The sequence below is a fragment of the Malus sylvestris genome, chromosome 11, assembly GCF_916048215.2.
Source record: "Malus sylvestris chromosome 11, drMalSylv7.2, whole genome shotgun sequence".
NCBI lineage: Eukaryota > Viridiplantae > Streptophyta > Magnoliopsida > Rosales > Rosaceae > Malus > Malus sylvestris.
Window position 1 is genome coordinate 24,187,607 of NC_062270.1, and position 25,549 is coordinate 24,213,155.

General features: G+C 39.2%; 2 protein-coding genes and 1 pseudogene across 4 annotated transcripts; 2 read left to right on the forward strand and 1 right to left on the reverse strand.

The window, feature by feature from the left end:
- Positions 1–654: 654 nt before the first annotated feature.
- Positions 655–761, reverse strand: LOC126591668 (small nucleolar RNA R71; annotated as a pseudogene).
- A 579-nt stretch (positions 762–1,340) lies between these two features.
- Positions 1,341–2,159, forward strand: LOC126590320 (uncharacterized). The gene has a single exon (XM_050255804.1). The coding sequence runs from the start codon at positions 1,341–1,343 to the stop codon at positions 2,157–2,159; it is 819 nt and encodes a 272-aa protein (XP_050111761.1).
- Positions 2,160–4,078: 1,919 nt separating this feature from the next.
- On the forward strand, positions 4,079–24,979 carry LOC126588322 (uncharacterized). 3 transcript variants are annotated; one of them, XM_050253393.1, is made up of 3 exons: positions 4,079–4,208; positions 16,518–20,703; positions 24,028–24,979. In XM_050253393.1, the coding sequence occupies exons 2-3, from the start codon at positions 16,528–16,530 to the stop codon at positions 24,133–24,135; spliced, it is 4,284 nt and encodes a 1,427-aa protein (XP_050109350.1). In that variant the 5' UTR covers positions 4,079–4,208; positions 16,518–16,527; the 3' UTR covers positions 24,136–24,979. The 3 variants fall into 3 exon arrangements, 2 of the variants coding, with proteins under 2 accessions (XP_050109350.1, XP_050109351.1); XM_050253394.1 differs by having other exon boundaries at positions 4,143–4,167; XR_007611411.1 differs by lacking the exons at positions 16,518–20,703; positions 24,028–24,979 and adding an exon at positions 5,658–6,925.
- Positions 24,980–25,549: the final 570 nt, after the last annotated feature.

Genomic DNA, 25,549 nt, shown 5'->3' on the forward strand with positions numbered 1-25,549 from the left:
ATTGATTTCAGCCCCTAGAATTGCTTGTTCTTCAAACCCTATTTATTTTCATTTTCAGTTTAGATTTCTAAATTTCATTTGTTTTCTTTCTATTTCTCATGTAGTATATGTCTAATAAACTTGCTGAGATAGGCCAAAGACTTGACGTATAAAGAGCAACACTTTTGAGAACTTTCTATCAACTAGTGCTCAAATTAACCATGAAGAAGAGGACGATCAATCTTCTAGATCAGCGAGTGTAGGTGCTTATTCTCCGATTCTGAGCAAGAAGAAGAAATGGCAGACAATGAAGATGACAATCGAGCTTTGGAGGACTATGCTTGGCCGGTTATACCAAATTCACCTTGGTGCATCTTGTTGCCTGTTGAAGCTAGAAACTATGATCTCAAATCTTCACATTTTCATATGTTTCCTTCTTTTTATGGTTTACCTAACGAAGATCTGTTAGCCCACATTAAAGAATTCTATAATGTTATGAGTGGTTTACCTTTGCAGGGAGTGAATGAAGCAAATCTGAGGATGAGAGTTTTTCCCTACACATTGAAAGATAAAGCTAAAGGTTGGATAATGACTTTAGCACCTGGTTCGTTCACTACTTGGGATGTCGTAGCTAAGAAAATTTTGGAGAAATTTTTCTTTACTCAAAAGACAGCTACTTTGAGAGGGAAAATCTTCAATTTTGCACAACATCATGGAGAACCTTTCAATGAACGTTAGGAGCGTTTTAAAGGGTTTGTGCTGCAATGTCCACATCATGGGTTACCTCTTTACTTACAAATGCAAATTTTTTATGATGGATTAACCCAAACATGTCAATCAACTGTTGATAATGCAGTAGGTGGGGCTTTGAAGAAAAAGAATGTTCAAGAGTCATATAACATCTATGAGATGTTGGGATCTAATGCTTAACACAAAGATACAAGAGGTAAACGAGCTGGAGTGTATGAAATGAGTTCTAATAATGATCTTGCATTGCAGGTGGCAAGTTTGGAAAATAAGTTTGATCTATGCTCAATATGGTGCCCAAGATAGCTGAGGTGTGTGCCATTTGCAACATACCAGGTCATCCTACTTATCAATGCTCAGGTAGTGAGGCTTATCCCGAATTCATGAACTCTTACAATCAGATGCCATGAAATGACCCATTCTCTAATACATACAACCCTGGTTGGAGAAATCATCCCAATCTCTCATGGAAAAATAACAATCAATTTCAAAATTTCCAACCAAAGCATGCTACTACACTTGAAGATACGGTTAAATTGCTAGCCCAAAACACCGTTCAATTCCAGCAAACTACCAATAGTACTGTCCAACAACATTCGGCTGCTCTAACTAAAATGGAGACACAATTAGGTCAAATTGTCGATACTTTGAGTCAAAGAGAGCCTGGGAAGTTTCCGAGTCAATCAATGATACTTCAAAGGAACCAAGAGCAAGCCAAAGCAATCATTACACTTAGAAGTGGTAAGGTTATTAATAATGGAGTTGGCAATGAAGTTACTAATGAATCTGATCATGTGAATGCAGCTGCGACTCAAGAAGAGAATGAGAAACCAAATGACAAACCAAGCAATGTCACTTCTTCATTTGAAGCAACAAATCTCCACCAGGCTGAAAAACCTTACACTTCTCCCATTCCATTTCCTGGAAGACTTGCCAAAAGCAAGCAGGATAAGTCATTTAAAGAAATTTTTGATATTTTAAGTAAAGTGAATGTTAATTTACCTTTGCTTGATGTCATTAGGAATATGCCAGCGTATGGGAAATTCTTTAAGGAGCTGAACAACTATAAGAGAAATTATGGACCTAATGAGAAGGTGATGGTGTCTGAAAATGTGAGTGTTGTGCTTCAAAGAAAGCTTCCACCAAAACTTAAGGATCCGGGCAGTTTTTCTATCAATATCACCATTGGAGATAAGCTAGTAGAAAAGACTATGCTTGATTTGGGTGCTAGCATCAATTTAATGCCCTATTCAGTGCACCTTCAATTAGGTTTGGGGGATTTGCAGGCAACAACTATTTCATTGCAACTTGTTGATCGATCAGTGAAATATTCAAGGGGTATAGTGGAAGATATCTTAGTTCAAGTTGACAAACTAATTTTGCCTACTGATTTTGTAGTGTTGGATATGGAAGAAACTCCTATACATGAGTGAGTTACCTATTTTTCTTGGGAGACTCTTTATGGCCACTGCAAAGACTATCATAGACATGCAAAATGGTCTTCTCACCATGACTGTGCTAGGAGAAACTGTACAATTCAAAGTGTTTGAATCTCTTTCTCACCCTTCTAGTTCACTTGATTGTTGTTTGGTTGATGTGTTTGATTCATTTGTTTTCTCTAAGTTTTTGCAGACACAATCTAATGATTCGTTACAATTTGTTTTGAGTCAATCTCAAAATGATTTTGACGAAGAATTTGCACTTATGGAAATGGTGGCTGCCTTAGAAGCATTAAAACCATATCCCTCCACTATTTCACCTCTTATAGAGTCATTACAACCATTTGCCACACATATGTTCCCATCCATTGTTAAACCTCCAAAACTTGAACTTAAACCTTTTCCACCACATCTAAAATATGCTTAGCTCACTGAATTTGAAACTCTCCCAGTTATCATAGCATCTGACCTCAGCCCATTGAAAGAAGATAAGCTAATTAGGGTATTAAATGAGTTCAAATCAGCCATTGGTTGGTCTATTGCAGATATCAAGGGAATAAGTCTCACCATGTGCATGCATCGGATTTTATTGGAGGAGGGAGCAAAACCAACCCCTGAACCACAAGGACGACTCAATCCACACCTGAAAGAAGTAGTGAGAGCTCAAGTGTTGAAGTTGCTAGATGTGGGTATCATATACCCAATTTCAGATAGCAAATGGGTAGGCGCTGTTCAAGTAGTACCTAAGAAGATTGGAATCATGGTGGTAAAAAATGAGAACAAAGAGTTTGTACAAACAAGACCTGCAACTAGTTGGCGTGTTTGCACCAATTACAGGAAGTTAAATTCGCATACTAGAAAAGATTAGTTTCCTATGCCTTTTATTGATCAAATGCTTGAGCGATTAGCTGGTTACTCACATTATTGTTTTCTTGATGGATATTCAGGTTAATATCAAATTGCAATAGCTCCGAAAGATCAAGAAAAGACTACATTCACCTGTCCCTTTGGCAGTTTTGCATATAGGAGGATGCCTTTTGGTTTTTGCAATGCCCCAACAACATTCCAAAGATGTATGTTAGCGATATTTTCAGACATGATTGAGAGATTCATTGAGGTATTCATGGAAGACTTTTCAGTTTTTGGTTCTTTGATAGGAGCATTTTTATGCGACTTAATTGGCTTGTTCTCATGCATTTATGTTGTTTTTCCTTAGTTAGTTTAGTGTTTAAAGTCATTTTCGTGCAATTTCAGGTTTTATTGTCAAAGTATGCAAAAAGGAGCATTTTGGAGCTTTTAGGAGCAAAATTGGGCTTGGAATGAAGTGCATATGCATGGAGCAAGGAGTTTGGATGAAATTGAAGATCAAATGAGGCTAGGAACATGCTAAAAATCTGGTGAAACAAATACAAGTTGCAAGAAGGGATAGGTTTCTAGAAGGATTGACCAAAATTTCACTCAAAACCATGCCTACCCCAGAAATTCATCAATGCCGTGGGTATTGACTCACTTCCACCAGAAATTTGAGTGATTGTTCAATACCTAACCCACTAGGGAATTGAGTAGATGATTCATCTCTAAAAACACATCCTTGCCGTGCATCCTTGTTGTTTTCCACCAGAAATTTGAGTGATGATGCAATGCCTAACTCACCATGACATTTGAGTGGATGATTCATCCCCAACTCAACAGAAAATGAGTGGATTGTGCACAAAAATTGAGTGGATGATTCAAGACCTAACCCACCATTACCCTCCACTTCATGCCGTGTGCATCCTTGTTGATTTCCACCAGAAAATTGAATTAAACAAGTCCATCCTCTCCTTATAAATACCCATGGCAGCAGCCTCATTGAAGGCATCCAGAAATTAACCATTCTCCAAGCCTTGCCTTCCCTCTCCCTACATATCTAAACTCCTTCCCATCCATTCCTCCACATAACCAACCCTTCAAAACATCACTCCAACCTTGTGTTGCAGCAAAGAAGAAGAGGAAAGTTCTTGTACGTGCTTGCTATCCAACATGGATCGTTGGAACGTTTAGGTGTTTTCTTTCTTTTGTTTTCAATGTATAATTCTGTTTATCTTTGTTTTGTGAACATGAGGAACTAAACCCCTATTTAGTTAGGGGGAAGTTTGAAGCCATGAACATGCTTGTGATATGAATTGATTTCTTCCAATTGTGATTTGATAAGTTGTGATTGCAATTCAATTATCTATTTTCTTCATAACTGATTCTTGTATGTTTATTAAGGATGCATACTTAGTTTTCATACATAAATTAGATGCTAGAATATAAATGAGTTTCACCTAATTGTTACAAGTTTATATTCATGAGTAGTGAAGGTTGCTTGTCACAATCGTGTTAATTGAATTCTTGGCAAACGTATCATGCATTCATAGTTACAATTGCCTCGTCAACATTTATGATTTTCATTGAACGTAATGATCTCTGATTGTATCTCTATTATGCATTCATATAGGGGACTTTTAGAGAATAATTTGGATTGTCGCATGCATTCATCCAATTCAATAAGTAAAGGAAAATCTGAGGGTTAATTTGTGCATCACGGTCAATCTGGGGTGTTGAGCATCATAGTTTATTGAAAAGCAATTGGAAATCGATTCATGTACAAGTGTGTCATGTGTGAAGAACGGACCTCTAACTAATCCATCCATCATCTTATTTCTCAAATTCGTTTTATAATCTGCCTAGCTAAAAATCTATTTAAGTTTTAGTTTATTTGTTTTACTTTCAACTTCACCAAACCCAAATCCCCCTTTTACTTTCTTGTTTTAAAAGTCTTTTGTTTACATTTTTAACTTTGTTTCTTTTTGTTTTTTAGTCAGTTTAGAGGTTTTAGCAAGCCCTCCTAATCCCCGGTTTAGAACGATCCCTACTTACATACTTTGCTACAATTGTCAAAAGAGGGTTTAATTTGTGTGCTTATATTATTCGCACCATTCTTCTTTTGATAATTGCCTTAACCATCTGTCTTTAGTGCTTCAAAGATGTCAGGAAACAAATTTGGTTCTCAATTGGGAAAAGTGTCAATTCATGGTGAAACAAGGTGTTGTGTTGGGTAATGTAATATCTAGCAATGGAATTGAAGTTGACAAACTTGTTGCATCCATTCCTAATCCCTTTATGATATTTTTTTAGTTAAACTTGTTGCATTTTACCCTCTTTTGTGTTAGTGTGTGATAAGAGCATATTTATGCGACTTAATTGGCTTGTTCTTGTGCGTTTACGTTGTGTTTCTTTAGTTAGTTTAGTGTTTAAAGCCATTTTCATTTGTTTGTAGGTCTTAATAACAACCTTGGCAAGAAAAGTGCATTTTGGTGCATGTTGGATCAATATTGGGCTCAAATGGATTGCATGCATGAGGATGGACATTTTGGGCATATGTGTGTGCAAGTGTGTGTGTGTAATTGCAAGGATAAACAATGACAACTCATACACATGCAAAGAAGCCCACATGCAAAGTGAAAGACTCTAAGTACAAAGTATGCAAGAAGATGCATTTTGGAGGCCTTTGGAGCATGTTTCGGGCTTGGAATGGATAGCAAATGCATGGGCCAAAGTGGATGGACGAATTTGAGAACTAAAGAGGCCAAGAATGTGAAAAATTAGTGTCCAAAAGATAAAGAATTCAGCCCAAAAATGTCACTCCAAGTTGCACACTCCTTGCCATGCAAAACACATAGAATTCCCTTTGGATTCCCATGCCATGCTTGATCACTCTTGTCCCCTACATAATTTCTGATTTCATGCTTTAATTCATTTAATTATTTCACTCAATTGCTTGATACCTCTTGTTCCCTTCACCCATTAGATTTTAGACAATCTTTACATCCATTACATGCACCAATTGATGCTCCATCATTCACATTTGGAATCCAATGGCATGTGTCACACATGTTGTTGCACCTTTGACCCATTTGTTGACACATTTCACCTCCCTTTCCATCTCTATGCAATGTACACAATCATTCATGCTCCCTAGCTGCAACACCACTCCATTTTACCCTTCACACTTTGCATCATCACTTCATTTTCACCCTTGGACCATTGCACACCACACACACCAACTTGCCATGCATTTCATCCCTAGCCTAACCTGATTTTCTAAGGTTTTTGGGGCCTATAAATACATGTTTACACCCCTTGGCCAAAGAACAATCCCCCATATTCATCATTTTATCACAGAAATTCGTCCATACACACCCTAGGAAGCAAAACACCCCAAAAACACCATTCTAGTGCCTAGAAAACATAACAGCCACTCCACATTCTTCCACCCTTTTTGCCTAGTTCTCTACCACCTTCCAACCATCAAACACTCTTCCACACTCACCCTAAACCCCTCCATATCATTCCCCATCCATTCTACACCATAAATCCACCCAAAAATCTGTCCACAAGCTTCATGCCGCAACAAAGAGGAAGGGAGATCCATTGATGCACTTGCTTTCCAAGTTGGAGCATTTTAGGTGTTTTCTTTCCTTTGATTTTAATGTCTAATTTTATGTATCTTTGTATTGCAAGAATGAGGAACTAAACCCCCTTAGTTGGGGGTGATTTGAAACCATGTACATGCTTGCAATATGATTTGATTACATTCAGTTGTTATTTCATAAGTTGCAGATTCAATTTGTTCATCTACTTGATTGATAACTTATTTGTGTATGTTGATTGAGAGTGCACGCTTAGTTTTCATGCATGAATATGATGCTAGATTATGAGGGAGTTTCACCTAATAGTTACAATCTTATAATCACAAGTAGTGAAGGTCGCTTGAAAACGATCGCGTTGAATGAATTCTTGGCACTAGTTTCATGCTCATCATAGTAACGAATGCCTCGTCAACACTTATAGTTCTCATTGTGCTTCATGATTCTTGATTGTATCTTTATTGTGCTCATCACGTAAGGAACCTTTGAGGAATGCTTTGAATTGCTGTATGCGCTTTTCCATCCAATTCATTAACTTAAGGAGAACTTGAAGGTTAATTTAAGCGTATCTAATTAACTTGGGGTGTTGAGTTTCATAATTTATTGAAAGAACAACTGAAAATCATTTTGTTTGCAAGTGTGTCATGTGTGGAGAAGAACCTCCTAACTAGCCTTTTATCCATCCTTTTCATCCAAAAACGTTTTACAATCTGTTTTGTTTTAAAGTTTCTGTTTTGTTTTCAATTTTCGTCCAAAACAAATCCCCCTTTATTTTGAAGTCTTAGATTAGTTAGAAAGTGTTTTGATTTGTGTTTCTAAGTGTTTTGATTCAAGTTTTCATCCAACTTCGTCCAAGTTCTTGTTAGGTTCTCAAAACTGCCCAGAAAGTGGTTTTTAGGCAGTTTTGAGTCATTAGGTTGCTGTTTTGAGTTTTATGTTTGTTTAAGTATTTTAAAGTATAGTTTTGCATTCTTTGAGTCTAGTTTAGTGTTTTAAATTTTGTTTTTATGTTTTTAAGTCAGTTTTCAAGTGTTTAGCAATCCCTCCTAATCCCCGGCCTAGAACGATCCCTACTTACATACTTTACTACATTTGATAAAAAGAGGGTTTAATTTTGTGTGTTAACTTATTTTTCGCATCAAATTTTGGCGCCGTTGCCGGGGATTAGCAACTTTGCTAATCTCTTGGATTGTTTTCTTTCGAATTATTGTATTTTGTTTAAGTTTCTGTTTAAGTTGCTGATTTGTTTTGTTTTCTTTGTTTTTAGGTACTAGTTTATGACCCGTAGCTCACAACCTGTTCGTGAGCATATCTCCGACTTTGACGGTGATTTTGAGAGGACTTTGAGAAGGAAAAAGAAATTGCAAGAGTCTAATCCTCCTAGTCCCGAGCCTGAATTAGAAGAGCAAGAATTTGAGGTTGAAGAGAAGGCCACGGCACAAGTGGGTGGAGAAGAGCAAGGTATAGCCATGGACAACCATACACTCAAGGAGCTTGCCGCCTCGGGTTTGGATAATGCCGCACCATTGTGTATCCAATATCCCATGGCTGCTCTAGGTAAAACCGAAGAGTTCGAGTTAAAGTCAAGTTTGCTCCACCACATTCTAAAGTTCCATGGGCTTTCCATGGAGGATCCGAACAAACATTTGAAGGAATTTGAAGTGGTGTGCTCAAGTATGACTCCGGTTACCGTTGACGGAAGTATTTTAAAGATAAAGGCTTTTCCATTCTCTTTAATGGACAAAGCCAAGGATTGGTTATACGAGTTGGCTCCCGGTACAGTTACATCTTGGGAGAGTATGAAGAGGGCGTTTCTGGAGAAGTTTTTCCCAACTTCTCGCATCATTCTTCTTCGTAAAAAAATAAGTGGAATTCAGCAAAGCCAAGGTGAATCTTTTCCATCTTATTATGAACGATTTAAATCACTTGTTGCTTCTTGTCCACAGCATCAGATGAAGGAGGAGTTACTTCTTCAATACTTTTACGAAGGTCTTTTACCACTTGAACGGCAAATGTTGGATGCTTCCGTGGGAGGAGCTCTAGTGGATAAGACACCTAGGGATGCCAAAACTCTCATTGCGAATCGAGCACTCAATGCACAACAATATGAAGGTGTTGGGCAAAGAGACACCCCACGGCCACATCATGTCAATGAGGTAAGTTCTATTTCTGAGTTACAATCCCAAATGGCTAACCTTACGTCTATGTTATCGCAGTTGGTTGAAGGCCCCAAAACGCAAGGAACTACAATCTGTGGTGTATGCTCCATTCAAGGACACCAATCTGATCAATGCCCTCAATTAATTGAGAATGGAGGATGGGAATCGGCCAATGCTGTGGGTTATGGGAATCAAAACCAACCAAGGAATGATCATTTCTCCAATACATACAACCCGGGATGGCGTGACCACCCCAATTTCAGATGGAGAGATGCACCACAATATGGCCAACAAAGTGGATTCCGACAACCCCCGGGTTTCTTTCCAAGGCCAATGGAACCACAACCACCTCCTCAGGCACAATCTTCCCAAACTAACCCAGGTACGTCTATGAATGATGATAAAACATATCAGTTACTAACCACCATGGCGCAGGGAATGCAGAACCAAGCAAAGGAGGTTAATGAGCTGAAGAAGTAAATGGGCCAAATGGCCGAATTTTTGGGGCAATTCCGTGAAAATGGTAAGTTACCAAGCACTACGGTGGTCAATCCAAAGGGTGGCTTCGAATCTGCAAAGGCTATCACATTACGAAGTGGAAAAGAGGTGAGAAACAAGGAAGATGAGAAGATACAACTCGAAGAAGATGAGAACACCTACCCCACGGCAAGGGTACCATCACCCATGCCGCAGCCATCTAAGACATCCCATCCGTCCACCTCAGGTAAGAATGTTCCAAATGTTGTGATTTCGAACACTAATCTGCCCAATGTCCCCTTTCCTAGCAGATTTTTGCAATCAAAGAACGAAGAGGAGGAAAAAGATGTTCTAGAGACATTTAGAAAGGTGCATGTCAACATTCCCCTCCTTGATGCCATAAAGCAAATCCCGAAGTATGCCAAGTGTTTAAAGAAGCTTTGTACAACAAAGAAACGTGTCCGGGAGAAAGAGGTGGTACATGTAAGTGAGAATGTCTCCGCCATCTTGCAACATAAACTACCCCCCAAATGCAAAGATCCGGGGAGTTTTACAATTCCGTGTGTCATTGGTAATACCCGTTTCAAATCTGCCATGCTTGATTTAGGTGCTTCTATAAATGTTATGCCATATTCCATTTATGCATCTATGAACTTAGGAGCATTGAAAAATGATGGTGTAATCATACAATTGGCCGATAGATCTAACGCTTATCCAAAGGGAGTTTTGGAAGACGTTTTAGTGCAGGTTGATCATTTAATCTTCCCGGCAGATTTCTATGTCCTCGAAATGGATGAATCGGACCATGCCCCTTCATTGCCCATCCTCCTTGGAAGGCCATTCATGAAAACGGCTCAAACGAAGATTGATGTGGCCAAAGGATTAGTCACTATGGCATTTGGTGGTGACATGATTAGTTTCAAAATTTCTGAATCCATTGAGACTCCTAATGTTGTTCATTCTTGTCGTGCCATTGATAAAATTGAAAAGATAGGACTGGACCGTTCAGCACCAGGCACAAAGGATGCATCAAGAACCATGCAAGACGAGGGAATTGGAGTGGCGCACAAGGACCATACGGCCACTGCTCTCAAAATGCTCAAATTGGCCGAACGCACCATGGGGAAGAATGTTCACATTGCTGCCACTTCATCACAACACATAGGTAAGCCACCTAATCCAAATCCAATTTCCATTAAAGTTGATAGGTGGTTCCCTTCTTTGGTGCAGGTACCCAAGCAAATCCCCGATGGTGGGCGTATGAACATGAACCTTAGGCAACACAACGCACCCATCAACAAACATCACTATCCATTTCCGTTCAAGGATGTAATCTATGAGAACTTTGTTGAGCATGTTGTGGAGGACATTCCCTTGCATGCCGTGGGCTCCAGTGGGGAGTAATTGTGTTCATCGTCCGGCTGGAAGACGTTAAAGCAAGCGCTTTAAGGGAGGCAACCCATTTATTCTGCTTGATTGTCAATTTTATTACTTGTTTAATTATTTTTGGTTGTGACTTTCTATTTTGAAACATTAACAAATATGCAAAGGATTTTAACATTAAACTTCGTGGAAATGAACAGCAAACTGGGCATAAATTAATTCGCCATGATCAAATGCTTCGGGATAAAATTATGAAATTTTGATACAACATTTTTGACAGATTCACGAACCAGTTCCAATTGGAATCACTCAAAAATTCCACCGTTTGATTACTTTATGCTCAAAACAAGTTCGCATGTCCTACATTAAAAACACATAGCAAAACATCAAAATAATAACCAAAACATACCAAGAATAGGGAATAATATATAGTATAGAATTGACTCATCAATGCTCTGAGGAAACTAGCCTTTCCTGGCCAGTTTCGCCATCATAGATACTCATACCTAAATTCTCTTTTGGTTTCACCAGTGCTCTATCCCTCCCTTTCTATATCAATCTCCATATATATACGTTTTTAAGATATACATATGTATACACATTAGCTAGATTTTGTTTTGATTAATTTGGGGCTATACAAATTTTGCAAAGGAGGACATGAAGACTAGTTTACTACAAATAATGCTGAATTCTTTTAATTTCCTTTGTTTTAGAATCTATAATTAACTGCAAAGTTGAATATTTGGTTGGTTTATGTTTTATAAATCCATAATATACTGTGGAGCTTTATTATTTTTAATTTCTTTTTTGTTAGATCCTGGAATTTACTGCAAAACTAAATTTTATCGTTTTTTCGGCTTATTGTCTATTTCGAGCCAGTGTCACATCCTGGCCGGGCCCCCACCATATCCCAGGTTCGACTCCGCCGTAGCACGATATTGTCCGCATTGGGCCCCGACCACGCCTTCACGATTTTGTTTCTGGGAACTCAAACGAGAACTTCCTAGTGGGTCACCCATCCTGAGATTGCTCTCGCACGAACTCGCTTAACTTCGGAGTTCCGATGGAACCTGAAGCTTGTGAGCTTCCAAAAGGCCTCGTGCTAGGTAGAGATGGGAATATACATATAAGACTTACATGATTCACTCCCCTGGGCGATGTCGGATGTTACAATTCACCCCCCTTAGGGGCCCGACTTCCTTATTGGCACACTTTCGGCCAGGGATTGGCTTAAATACCAAATTATCACATCCCAGTCCGGGCCCCCACCACATTCCTGGCTCGACTCCGCTATAGCACGATATTGTCCGCTTTGGGCCCCGACCACGCCCTCACGATTTTGTTTTTGGGAACTCACACGGCACACTCTCGACCAGGGATTGGCTCAGATACCAAATTATCACATCCCGGCCCAAGGCCTCACCACATTCCGGGCTCGACTCCGCCGTAGCACGATATTGTCCGCTTTGGGCCCCGACCACGCCCTCACAGTTTTGTTTCTAGGAACTCACACGATAACTTTTCAATGGGTCACCCATCCTAGGATTACTCTCGAACGAACTCGCTTAACTTCGGAGTTCCAATAGAACTCGAAGCCAGTGAGCTTTCAAAAGGCCTCGTGCTAAGTAGAGATGAGAATATACATATAAGGTTTACATGATCCACTCCCCTGAACGATGCATTATCAGGAGAGAAATCGGGAAACAATTGTGTAATACATTCACCTTATGCTCAAGTGGGAGAATCATATTGTCATGCCCCCATCCGCGAATAAGGACTATTCACGAATTAGGGTGTGAGTCATATCTTAGCTAAAGAAATAAATTCTATAACCAAGACATGGTGAAAAAAATTAAAATAAAATTATTTGGAGCTAATTACACAAAACATCATATAACAAAATTTTGCATAAAATTTAACAAATATGCAGTAGAATAACATTAGTGCACAATTTAATTCACAACAAAAAACTACCAATTGAATAATAGTTAGAATGTAACAATTCTTTCAATGCATAAAATATATGCAAATAAGATGCATGAATGTACTCACTCTCTTCTACTCCCGCTAACGCATACCTAAGGCACCCAAGGCTGCACATCCCATACCATGCCTATACCACTTGGATTTGTACCTTAGAATATGAGGTAACTTTCGTTCATCCATTAAACCCAATTTTCATAATTAAATTCTCAATTTCACATTGTTATATAGGCACTTCCCCCAACGCCTAATTGTATATTTAAGTCCTTCCCCCGACGCCTAACATATACAACATTTTATTATTAAGTGATTTTCAGTTAAGAAACTAATTTTGTTTTCCTCTCAGGTTTATTATAAAGGTGTTATATGCAAGAGTTGGAAGGCACTATAATTGGAGAATTGCAATCCACTTTTATGGAAAGGTAGTCTCCATGCAACCACTGTAATGACCCATCCCTAATTTTTCATGTTATTCCTTCCCGAATGTGTAAAATGACGATTATGCCCTTGTTGGCAAAGTGGAACCTAATGTGGACATAGTTATTCAGTTTATTTATTCTTCCTATTATCGTAAACATGGTACTCGTTGTTACGAATACAGAGCGTGAGTTAGACCCGAATTGGATTTGTAACGAAGAAGTTACGCTTAGTTAAAGTGTGTTAACAACAGGTAGAATTGTACACGCGTGTGTTAATTAGTTAGTGTTGGGAATACCATTTTTGATAGGGTGAGCCAGATTATGTATTTTTATATTGTACCAAATCTTATCACTTTCTCTCTTTAAAATCCATCTCATGACCATACTGACTCACCAATCACTTCACTTCCCTCACTTTTTCAGCTAATCAGAAATTGTCTCATTCTCTCTCTCTCTCTTCTTCTATTTCTTCTCACGCCGAGCCTATCTTCCTTCTGCAACAACCAAACACCATCATAAAACCTCACAGATCGAACCTCAAACCACCACCATCGTACTCCCCTCATTACCACGAGTCCATCCGTACGAATCAATTATAAAATGATTGAGTTTTGAGCTTCCAACTCGGAGCTCCGGTTAGGGTGTAAGTTCTCCGACAACTTTTCATTCGAGTTACAAGGTTTTGGTTGGTCTAGATGCAACTAAACAACCCCCTGGTGTTCCTAGCCTAAGTTTGAAGTCGAGCCAACGTGTAAACACACGGCTTTAGGAAGTTGGAGTTAAGTTCGAGACTTTCGAGCTATTTTCAGTCCATTTCCTTTCACTTTTTGGACTTTTAAAAGGTACAATATTGTTCTTCTCTTCTCAAGCCTTATTTCCATATAAAGTACATCAAAAATGGTTGAAAAATGAGAAAGTTATGAAGTTTTAAAGTTTTTACAAAATCTAGGCAAAATTTTCCGAAATCCAGCGAACCAGACGGCGGCGAAGCTCTACTGGAGAAGAATGAGGAATATTTTGTTAAGCTAACGGAATATTCTAATGTCGTTAAGGTATTAATTGACGCCGTTAGATTTAACGGAATATTTGCTGGAGATTTGCTAGCGCGTGCAGGCATGTGGCCTACGCATGGGCACAAGTGAGGGTGTGACTTGGCGACGCGTGAGGGTGCGTGAGACCTCGTGGTCAACGTGTATGGCTCCGTGACGTCGAGTAAAATGTTTTCGTATATTTAAACCCTCTGTTTGAGCAAACTATGGGGGATTTTCCTAGCCATTTAAGGTATGTCCTAATTAATTAATTACTATAGTTGTTTTGCCTATAGTTGTTTTGCCTATAGTAGAGAATTATCCCAAGGAGGTACAAGGTCAAGCAAAGCTAGGAGGCTACGATCCGACTATGTATCAGTGAGTGGGCATTAGTTTTTATATATATTATGTAGAAAGTTTTATAGTTTCCACAAATGCTTTTGGATTGATATTATGCCTTTCATGCCATGTTTTATTTCATTCAGAAAGTGCTATTATATTGTTGAGATTTATAAATTGTCATGGCATTGATAGGAGCATATTTATGCGACTTAGTATGTTTGTTTTCGTGCATTTATGTTCTTAGTTCTTAGTTATGTTAGTAGTTTAAGCCATTTTTTTGTGTTTGTAGGTTCTTTGGGCCAAGGATGCAAGAAGGTGCATTTTGGAGCACTTTGGAGCATTTTTGGGCCAAGATTGGATGGTGCAAACATGGAGACATGAGGATGGACGAATTTGATGATTCAAAGGGCTAGAAATCTGCATGTGTGTGTGCAAAGTGTTGGCCTACAACTTCAAACATCATAGCTGCCATGTGATGGCAGAAAATGTGTTTATTGCTAGCTAAATGGATGAAGAACATGCATGTGCAAGTATAAACACCACATGGGCAGCAAGAAGGAAAGAAAACAGCAAAACACACACCACATGGGCAGCAAGGAATCAGAAATTAAAGTATGGAAGAGTGGGAAGTGATGAGGACAACACACACACACACACACTCACGGCAAGAAGAAAGAATCAGCACAAGGGGAGTGAATGGACAGCAGAAAAGCAAGGAAATTGGACCACTATGAAGTGATTTCTTGTTGGTCTCCCACTTATAGCTTTGGGTGGCTTTGGCATGATTATTTCTAGGTGGAAAGAGCACAAAGACAGCACACACACACAAGGCAAAAAGCTGGCAGCATCTTCCTTCATTGCCGTGAGATCCCTTGTCCATTACCTTGCAATTGCTTGACATTTCCAACCTCTATATAAGCACCATTCAGCCTTCAAGGAAGACACACAGCCATTCATACACATTTCCATTAGTTCCAAGGCTTGCAAAGAAGGAGGAGTGCTTGGAGTTGTGCTAGCCATTCCATTGGAGTTGTTGGAGCATTCTAGGTGTCTTCTACTTTGTTTCTCTATGTTTAATATCAATTGTTTTTGTTTAATTGCAATTATGAGGAACTAAACCCTTACTTAGCTAGGGTGAAGTTCGAAGCCATGAACATGTTTGAGATATGAATTGATTTCTTCCAATTGTGATTTAATAAGTTGTGAATGCAATTCAATTAACTACTTTCTTCAAAACTAATTCTTGTATGTTGATTAAGGATGCATACTTAGTTTTCATGCATGAATTTGATGCTAGGATATAAATGAGTTTCACCTAATCGTTACAAGTTTATATTCATTGGTAGTGAAGGTTGCTAGTCACAATCGCGTTAATTGAATTCTTGGCAAACGTATCATGCATTCATAGTTACGAATGCCTCGTTAACACTTATGATTTTCATAGAACGTAATGATCTTTGATTGTATCTCTATTATGCATTCATGTAGAGGACTTTTGGAGAATAATTTGGATTGTCGTATGCATTCATCCAATTCAATAAATCAAGGAAAATCTGAGGATTAATTAGTGCATCACGGTTAATCTGGGGTGTTGAGTTTCATAATCTATTGAAAAGCAATTGGAAATCAATTCATGTACAAGTGTGTCATGTGTGAAGAATGGATCTCTAGCTAATCAATAAACCATCTATTTAGTTTTACTTTTTGTTGTTATCTCAATCTCATCCAAACTAATACCTCCCATTTACTTTCTTGTATCGAAGTGTGTTTAAGTTTGTTTAGTTTGTGCCTTAAAGTGTTTTGAACTCTTTGAGTCTAGTTTAGTGTTTTAAAGCCTACTTTTGTGTTTTTAAGTTTCTTCTTATATTCTTGAGTCTTATATTTGTTGATTAGCATCCCTAGTTAATCCCCGGTCTAGAACGATCCCTACTTGCATCATTACTACAATTGTCATCAATAGGGTTTAATTTGTGTGTCAAGTAATTTTCGCATCAAATTTTGGCGCCGTTGCCGGGGATTAGCAAAATTGCTAATCCCTTGTGTTTTTGTCGTGTGTTTTTAGTGTTATTTACCTAGTTTCTTATTTTGTTGTGTTTTCTTGGTTTAGGTACTAATGCATGACGCGGAGTTCTCAAACTTTGCATATCTTGGACTTTAACAACGATTTTGAACGTGATTTGAAAAGAAAGAGGAGGCATCCCGAACCTAGTGAACCTAGTTCAAGTTCAGAGGCCGAATCTGAGTTTGAAGAAGTGAAAGAAGAAGTTATGGCAGCGGACAATCGGACCATTAAAGAGCTTTCGGCCTCGGGGTTGACCAATGCCGCACCATTATGCATTCAATACCCCGCTGCTGCCCAAGGCAAGACCGATGAATTCGAGTTGAAGTCAAGCTTGTTGCACCACATTCCGAAATACCATGGGCTTTCCATGGAAGAGCCAAACAAGCATCTCAAGGAATTCGAGGTTGTTTGTTCGAGCATGACACCCATAAATGTCGACGGGAACATTCTGATGATGAAGGCTTTTCCATTCTCACTTTTGGAAAAGGCGAAGGATTGGCTTTACGAGTTAGCACCCGGAACAGTTACATCTTGGGATAGTATGAAAAGAGCTTTCTTGGAGAAGTTTTTCCCAACTTCAAGAGTCATTCTCTTGAGGAAACGGATTAGTGGCATCCAACAAGATCGAGGTGAATCATTTCCTTCTTATTATGAACGTTTTAAATCACTTGTTGCTTCTTGTCCACAGCATCAAATGAAGGAGGAGCTGCTCATTCAATACTTCTACGAAGGACTCCTTCCCATGGAACGCCAAATGCTTGATGCCTCGGCGGGAGGTGCGTTGGTGGATAAAACTCCAGGGGCTGCAAAAGTTCTAATTGCCAACCGAGCACATAATGCACAACAATACGAAGGTGTTGGACAAAGAGACCCCCCATGGCCACAAGTGAATGAGGTAAGTTCTATGCCCAAAATTCAATCCCAATTAGCTAACCTTACTTCTATTGTTTCTCAGTTGGCCGAAGGAATGAAGATTCATGGACCAAGTGTGTGTGGCGTGTGCTCTATGCAAGGACATGCCAATGATCAATGCCCTCAATTGATTGAGAATAGGGGTTGGGAATCTGCCAATGCCGTGGGTTTTGGGAACCAAAATCAACCACGCCATGATCCATACTCTAATACCTACAATCCGGGGTGGAGAGACCATCCAAATTTCAAATGGCGGGATCCTCAACAACCCCAACAACAAGGAGGATTTAGGCAGCAACCACCGGGCTTTTATACAAAGCCATTCGTCCCCAATCAAAACCAAGTGCAATCTGCCCCAACAACCTCAGGTATGTCTTTGGATAATGATCAAGTTGTTAAGTTACTTACTACTTTGACGCAGGAAGTACAAACTCAAAATAAGGAGAGACAAATCCAAGACAAACGGGTGGACAATTTGGAGAAGCAAATGGGTCAAATTGCAGAATTTATGGGGCAAATTAAAGAACAAGGCAGATTGCCTAGTTCAACAGTTATGAACCCAAAGGGAGGATTTGAAACCGCTAAGGCCATCATGTTAAAAAGTGGTAAACAGGTTGGAACGGACTCAAATACATCCAAATCAAGTCAAGACGAGGAGGACAAGTTGCTGCAAGAAGAAGCACAGGGAGCAAAGCCCAAGGCCAAGGATGACCAAACCTTGCTGAATTCATCTAGTTCTCCTAAACCGTCCCAAACCACCAAGGTAAGTCCCAATTCAACTTTTTCTAGTTCTATTCCACTAAATGTGCCCTTTCCTGGCAGGTTTAGGCAATCAAAGAAGGAAGAAGCTGAGAAGGACATTCTAGATACCTTTCGGAAAGTTCAAGTCAATATCCCACTCCTTGATGCGATTAAGCAAGTCCCGAGGTATGCTAAGTTTTTTAAAGAACTTTGTACAACAAGGAGAAGGATTTTGAACAAAGAGGTGGTTCAAGTAAGTGAAAATGTCTCTGCTGTGTTACAAAGGAAATTACCCCCTAAATGCAAAGATCCGGGTAGTTTTACAATTCCATGCGTTATTGGTAATACTAAGTTTGAACAATGCATGTTAGACTTAGGGGCTTCAATTAATGTTATGCCATACTCTATTTATGCATCTATGAACTTAGGTGAGCTTAAAAATGATGGTGTGATAATTCAATTAGCCGATCGTTCTAATGCATATCCAAAGGGTGTTTTGGAAAATGTTTTGGTGCAGGTTGGTAACTTGATTTTTCCAGCGGATTTTTACGTGCTTGACATGGAAGATTCACCCCATTCCACCCCATTGCCGATTCTATTAGGGAGGCCCTTCATGAAAACAGCCCGCACCAAGATAGATGTGTTTAAAGGAACTTTAACGATGGAATTTGATGGGGAAGTCATTAATTTCAATCTTTCTGAAAGTATTAAATTTCCTAAAGATGATCATTCTTGCTTTTCTATTGATATAATTGATGATTTGGCGCAGGATTTTCTCGATTGTTTGGAGAGGGATACACTTGAAACAACAATTGCACAAGGAATTGGGCAAAAATCTGGTTTTGCCGTGCCTAGAAGTGTGGAGGAGGCCGAGATAGTGGCTGCCCTTGAGTCACTACCTCAATATCATGGTAAGCCTTCTAACCCAATTTCAATTTCAGTCTCCACTAATAAGTTGTTACCCTCAGTAACTCAGGCACCCGTACTTGAGCTTAAACCGTTGCCCGATCATTTAAAGTACGTCTTTCTGGGAGATAACGAGACATTACCCGTCATTGTCTCCTCATCACTCACGGCCATAGAGGAGGAGAAGTTGATCCGAGTGTTGAAAGAGCACAAGACGGCCATTGGGTGGACTTTGGCCGATATTAGGGGAATAAGCCCGACTACGTGCATGCATCGCATACTTCTAGAGGAGGGGGCTAAACCAACTCGAGAGGCTCAGCGCCGTCTCAACCCTCCAATGATGGAAGTTGTGAAAAAGGAGATTATCAAACTTCTTGATTGTGGAGTAATTTATCCGATCTCTGATAGTCGTTGGGTATCACCGGTGCAATGTGTTCCGAAGAAGTCCGGAGTGACAGTGGTGAAAAATGCCAAGAATGAGCTTGTGCCAACCCGTATCCAAACAGGTTGGAGAGTGTGCATTGATTATAGGAAGCTCAACGCCACCACAAGGAAGGACCACTTCCCTTTGCCGTTCATTGATCAAATGCTTGAAAGGTTAGCTGGTCATTCTTTTTATTGTTTCCTTGATGGTTATTCTGGATATAATCAGATTGTCATAGCGCCGGATGACCAAGAAAAGACAACTTTCACATGCCCCTTTGGTACTTTTGCTTATCGTCGCATGCCTTTTGGTTTATGCAATGCTCCGGCCACGTTTCAAAGGTCTATGGTAAGTATCTTTTCAGATTTTGTGGAAAAGATTATTGAGGTATTTATGGATGATTTCAGTGTGTTTGGTGATTCATTTGATGGTTGGTTGGAAAATCTCACAAAAATTTTGAAACGATGTGTAGAAACTAACCTTGTGCTTAATTGGGAAAAATGTCACTTTATGGTTAGACAAGGCATAGTTCTAGGGCATATTGTTTCAGAAAGAGGAATTGAAGTGGATAAATCGAAAATAGATCTTATACGCTACTTACCCTCTCCTACTTCGGTTCGAGAGATTCGTTCGTTTCTTGGTCATGCAGGATTTTATAGGCGATTTATCAAGGACTTCTCCAAGATCTCAAACCCTCTTTGCCGTCTCCTCCAGAAAGATGTGGCATTTAACTTCAACGAGGAGTGTGAGAAGGCGTTCAATCACCTCAAAGAAATGCTAACTTCGGCCCCTATCATAGTTCCACCGGATTGGAGCTTTCCTTTTGAGCTTATGTGTGATGCTTCCGATTATGCATTAGGAGCTGTTTTGGGGCAAAGGAAGGAAAAGAGGCCGCATGTTATCTATTATGCCTCTCGGACTTTAAATGATGCACAATTGAATTATTCTACCACTGAAAAAGAACTTCTTGCTGTTGTATTTGCTTTAGACAAATTTCATTCTTATTTGCTTGGTACTAAAGTTATTATTTATATTGACCATGCAGCATTGAAGTATTTGTTCACCAAGAAGGAAGCCAAACCACGACTCATTCGTTGGATGCTTCTTCTCCAAGAGTTCGATATCGAAATCCGGGATAAGAAGGGAAGTGAAAACGTGGTGGCTGACCACTTGAACCGTATGGTGCATGAGGAGGATGCCGTGCCTATCATAGAGACATTCCCAGATGAGCAACTGATGTCCGTCAAGGTAAGTGAACCGTGGTATGCTGATTTGGTGAACTACTTAGTGTCTAAACAAGTTCCTAGCAATCTCACCAAGCATCAATGTGATAAACTTCGAAAAGATGCACGTTTTTATGTGTGGGATGATCCTTATCTGTGGAAGTATTGCCCTGACCAAGTTATACGTAGGTGTGTACACGATTCTGAGTTTAATGCTATTCTAACCTTTTGTCACACTTATGCTTGTAGGGGACACTTTGGCACTCAAAGAACGGCATTAAAGGTTCTTGAATGTGGATTTTATTGGCCCACACTGTTTAAAAATGCTAGAACTTTCTGTCTAACTTGTGATCGCTGCCAAAGAATGGGAAATATAGGTACCAAGGATCAAATGCCGCAGCAACCTTTGTTTTTTGTTGAAATTTTTGACGTTTGGGGTATAGATTTCATGGGTCCTTTCCCTCCATCTTTTGGTTTCACTTATATCTTGCTAGCTGTTGATTATGTTTCCAAATGGGTGGAAGCCAAAGCCACCCGGACTAACGATTCAAAGGTTGTTGCAGATTTTGTGAAAACTAATATCTTTGCTAGGTTTGGCATGCCTAGAGTTCTCATTAGTGATGGAGGCTCTCACTTTTGTAATCGAACCATTGAAGCTTTGCTCAAGAAGTACAAAGTGACGCATAAGGTATCCACCCCTTATCATCCTCAAACCAATGGGCAAGCGGAAGTTTCAAATCGGGAGATCAAGCAAATTCTTGAGAAAACCGTGGGGCCTTCAAGGAGAGATTGGAGTTTGCGCTTGGACGATGCATTGTGGGCCTATCGTACGGCCTACAAAACCCCTCTAGGTATGTCACCTTTTCGCCTCATTTATGGTAAACCATGTCATTTGCCCGTTGAATTGGAACATAGGGCGCATTGGGCTGTGAAGACCTTCAACATGGACATAGATGCAGCCGGGGTGCATAGAAAGCTCCAACTAAATGAACTCGAGGAGATTAGGCATGACGCTTATGAGAACGCTCGAATTTACAAGGACAAGACCAAGGCGTATCATGACAAGATGCTTCGTACCAAAACATTCTCCAAGGGGCAGAAAGTGCTCCTATTTGACTCTTGCCTTCGGTTATTCCCCAGTAAGTTACGTTCCAAGTGGATTGGGCCATTTATTGTTACTAATGTCTTTCCTCATGGTGCAGTCCAAGTCCAAAGCTTGAAAACAGGACATGAAATCAAGGTTAATGGGCATCGATTGAAGCCCTATTACGACCTGTTTGAGGAGCATGTGGTGGAGGATCTATCCCTCCATGTCGTGGGCACCAAAGATCATTGATGAATGATAGACGTCCGGCTGCACGACGTTAAAGAAAGCGCTTCTTGGGAGGCAACCCATGGAAATAAAGAAGACCTAGGAATTTCCGACTCCAAAACCAGGTGTTTGCGTTCTTTAACCCTCCTCTCTGTTGCTTTTACTTTGCCATGTTTATCATGTTTCCTCGTTGTTTGTTTGTTTGCTTTTGTGTGAGTTTATGTTTGAAACATTGAGGACAATGTTAGATTTAAGTGTGGTGGGGTAAACAAGTTGCTGTTGCATGATTTTCGTGGGATTTTATTCACCTATCACTTACAATGTTGTTTCTTGCTGTTTTAAGTGTTTTTAGTGTGTTTTTAAGCATGTTAGTATGTTTTGACATAAAAATCCGAAAATTTGACAAAAATTTGAAAAAATTGTTTTGAAAAAGCCAAAAAGAGTTGTTTTTGTGTGTTTGTTTGTGTCTTAGGGTACCTTCCAACACAAATAATGAGGATTTGGTTTTTAATTGCATGACTGTTAAAGAAAGTTATAAACATGGATGGAAGTTTGATATGCTCTTGATTTATGCTTGGTTATAATTATAGTTTACGAATTCACATGTAATCACAAAGAAAAAAATCAGTTTTTGTAACATGCTTGAAGGAAGGAACTCAAACTAACACTACAACCTTGAGAGACTTGAGCCTAATACGTTCTTTGGAGAGTTATTAATCTGTGCATTTTTGTTTTCTAAAGTCGTTGCATGATCTCATCATTCTTTGCTTGGTTGCTACTTAGAAGGCGTTTCATCATTTAGTTCCAAATACTAGAACTTATGCCCGTTCCATTCAAAGCATGACATTGATTTGCATAACACATATTCAAGATGAAGTTGTGTAGTGAACTAGAGCCAAAAAGCTTATCCCGTGCATATTTGTTTAAGTTTAACCCCGTTGAGCCTTGTTTAGCCTGTTTTCTTTGTTAAACCACATTTCCCTTACCTAGCCAAGATTAGGACTATCCATACCCTTGTTTTTAAAGCATAATGAAGCATAACTTAAAATGAATTCCTTTTGATTGTCCTTATGCAGAAAACAAGTGTGGGGAATGAGATTTTTGTGTTTTGTGTGCCAAAAGAAAGTAATAAGGCACGGGTTAGAAAAAAAAAAAAAAAAAAAAGAAAAGAGTTTGAAATAAGTGAGGAAAGGCTCACAAGTGTTGTTTGTTGTAGAAAGGGTCCAAAAGTTGAAATCGGCCCTAAAAAGTTGAATGAATAACCCCATTGTGTTTAAAGTTAGTTGCTGCATTCAAAGGGAATTCTAAGCATCAATTTCATTACTTTGCTTATTATGCTTTAAAAACGTTTGTTTCCTTACCTTTCATTGTTAGCCAATCACCCCTAACCCCGTTACAACCCTTAACTTCAATCTTGAGTGTTATGTGTTTCAATATGTGGAGTTTGGGATTGGTACGAGCATATGGTGTCCCTGGTTCTCGCATCTAAGTAGTAGCATTCCAGTCATGAGATCATATCTATACATGCTTAATAACTCCAGAAATTACTTTCTTTGCTATAAACATATGTGAGTGTTCGTTTTAATGTTTACATCAATCTTCTCACATACACCTAGTGTAGGGTGAGTAGTCAGAAAATCAGAGTGAAAATAAGAGTGTATCTTGTAAGGAATTGAGCAAATTCTCTAAGGCATGTTACTACATTCAAAACATCGTTTTAATTGGTTATATGTGAACTAGTATGTGGTGACTATGATTAAGTATGTGCTCAAGGGTAGGGAAGGCCAAAATATGTGGTTATGATGATCTTTTGCATGTCATGTTGCATTGAAAATCCCTAAGGTAAATGTTGGAAGGTTTAGGTTTTGTTTTGTTCTTATGTTTTGTTTCTTTGTTTTGCTCGAGGACTAGCAAAAGCTAAGTGTGGGGGAATTTGATAGGAGCATATTTATACGACTTAGTATGTTTGTTTTCGTGCATTTATGTTCTTAGTTCTTAGTTATGTTAGTAGTTTAAGCCATTTTTTTGTGTTTGTAGGTTCTTTGGGCCAAGGATGCAAGAAGGTGCATTTTGGAGCACTTTGGAGCATTTTTGGGCCAAGATTGGATGGTGCAAACATGGAGACATGAGGATGGACGAATTTGATGATTCAAAGGGCTAGAAATCTGCATGTGTGTGTGCAAAGTGTTGGCCTACAACTTCAAACATCATAGCTGCCATGTGATGGCAGAAAATGTGTTTATTGCTAGCTAAATGGATGAAGAACATGCATGTGCAAGTATAAACACCACATGGGCAGCAAGAAGGAAAGAAAACAGCAAAACACACACCACATGGGCAGCAAGGAATCAGAAATTAAAGTATGGAAGAGTGGGAAGTGATGAGGACAACACACACACACACACACACACACTCACGGCAAGAAGAAAGAATCAGCACAAAGGGAGTGAATGGACAGCAGAAAAGCAAGGAAATTGGACCACTATGAAGTGATTTCTTGTTGGTCTCCCACTTATAGCTTTGGGTGGCTTTGGCATGATTATTTCTAGGTGGAAAGAGCACAAAGACAGCACACACACACAAGGCAAAAAGCGGCAGCATCTTCCTTCATTGCCGTGAGATCCCTTGTCCATTACCTTGCAATTGCTTGACATTTCCAACCTCTATATAAGCACCATTCAGCCTTCAAGGAAGACACACAGCCATTCATACACATTTCCATTAGTTCCAAGGCTTGCAAAGAAGGAGGAGTGCTTGGAGTTGTGCTAGCCATTCCATTGGAGTTGTTGGAGCATTCTAGGTGTCTTCTACTTTGTTTCTCTATGTTTAATATCAATTGTTTTTGTTTAATTGCAAGTATGAGGAACTAAACCCTTACTTAGCTAGGGTGAAGTTCGAAGCCATGAACATGTTTGAGATATGAATTGATTTCTTCCAATTGTGATTTAATAAGTTGTGAATGCAATTCAATTAACTACTTTCTTCAAAACTAATTCTTGTATGTTGATTAAGGATGCATACTTAGTTTTCATGCATGAATTTGATGCTAGGATATAAATGAGTTTCACCTAATCGTTACAAGTTTATATTCATTGGTAGTGAAGGTTGCTAGTCACAATCGCGTTAATTGAATTCTTGGCAAACGTATCATGCATTCATAGTTACGAATGCCTCGTTAACACTTATGATTTTCATAGAACGTAATGATCTTTGATTGTATCTCTATTATGCATTCATGTAGAGGACTTTTGGAGAATAATTTGGATTGTCGTATGCATTCATCCAATTCAATAAATCAAGGAAAATCTGAGGATTAATTAGTGCATCACGGTTAATCTGGGGTGTTGAGTTTCATAATCTATTGAAAAGCAATTGGAAATCAATTCATGTACAAGTGTGTCATGTGTGAAGAATGGATCTCTAGCTAATCCATAAACCATCTATTTAGTTTTACTTTTTGTTGTTATCTCAATCTCATCCAAACTAATACCTCCCATTTACTTTCTTGTATCGAAGTGTGTTTAAGTTTGTTTAGTTTGTGCCTTAAAGTGTTTTGAAC

Excerpts from the sequence above, each read along its gene's own strand:
- LOC126590320 (XM_050255804.1), top strand. The coding sequence starts at position 1,341 with ATGGAGACACAATTAGGTCAAATTGTCGATACTTTGAGTCAAAGAGAG.
- LOC126588322 (XM_050253393.1), top strand. The coding sequence starts at position 16,528 with ATGACGCGGAGTTCTCAAACTTTGCATATCTTGGACTTTAACAACGAT. Across the intron at positions 20,704-24,027 it reads AGCAACTGATGTCCGTCAAG|GTTCTTTGGGCCAAGGATGC; the intron begins GTAAGTGAACCG and ends TTGTGTTTGTAG.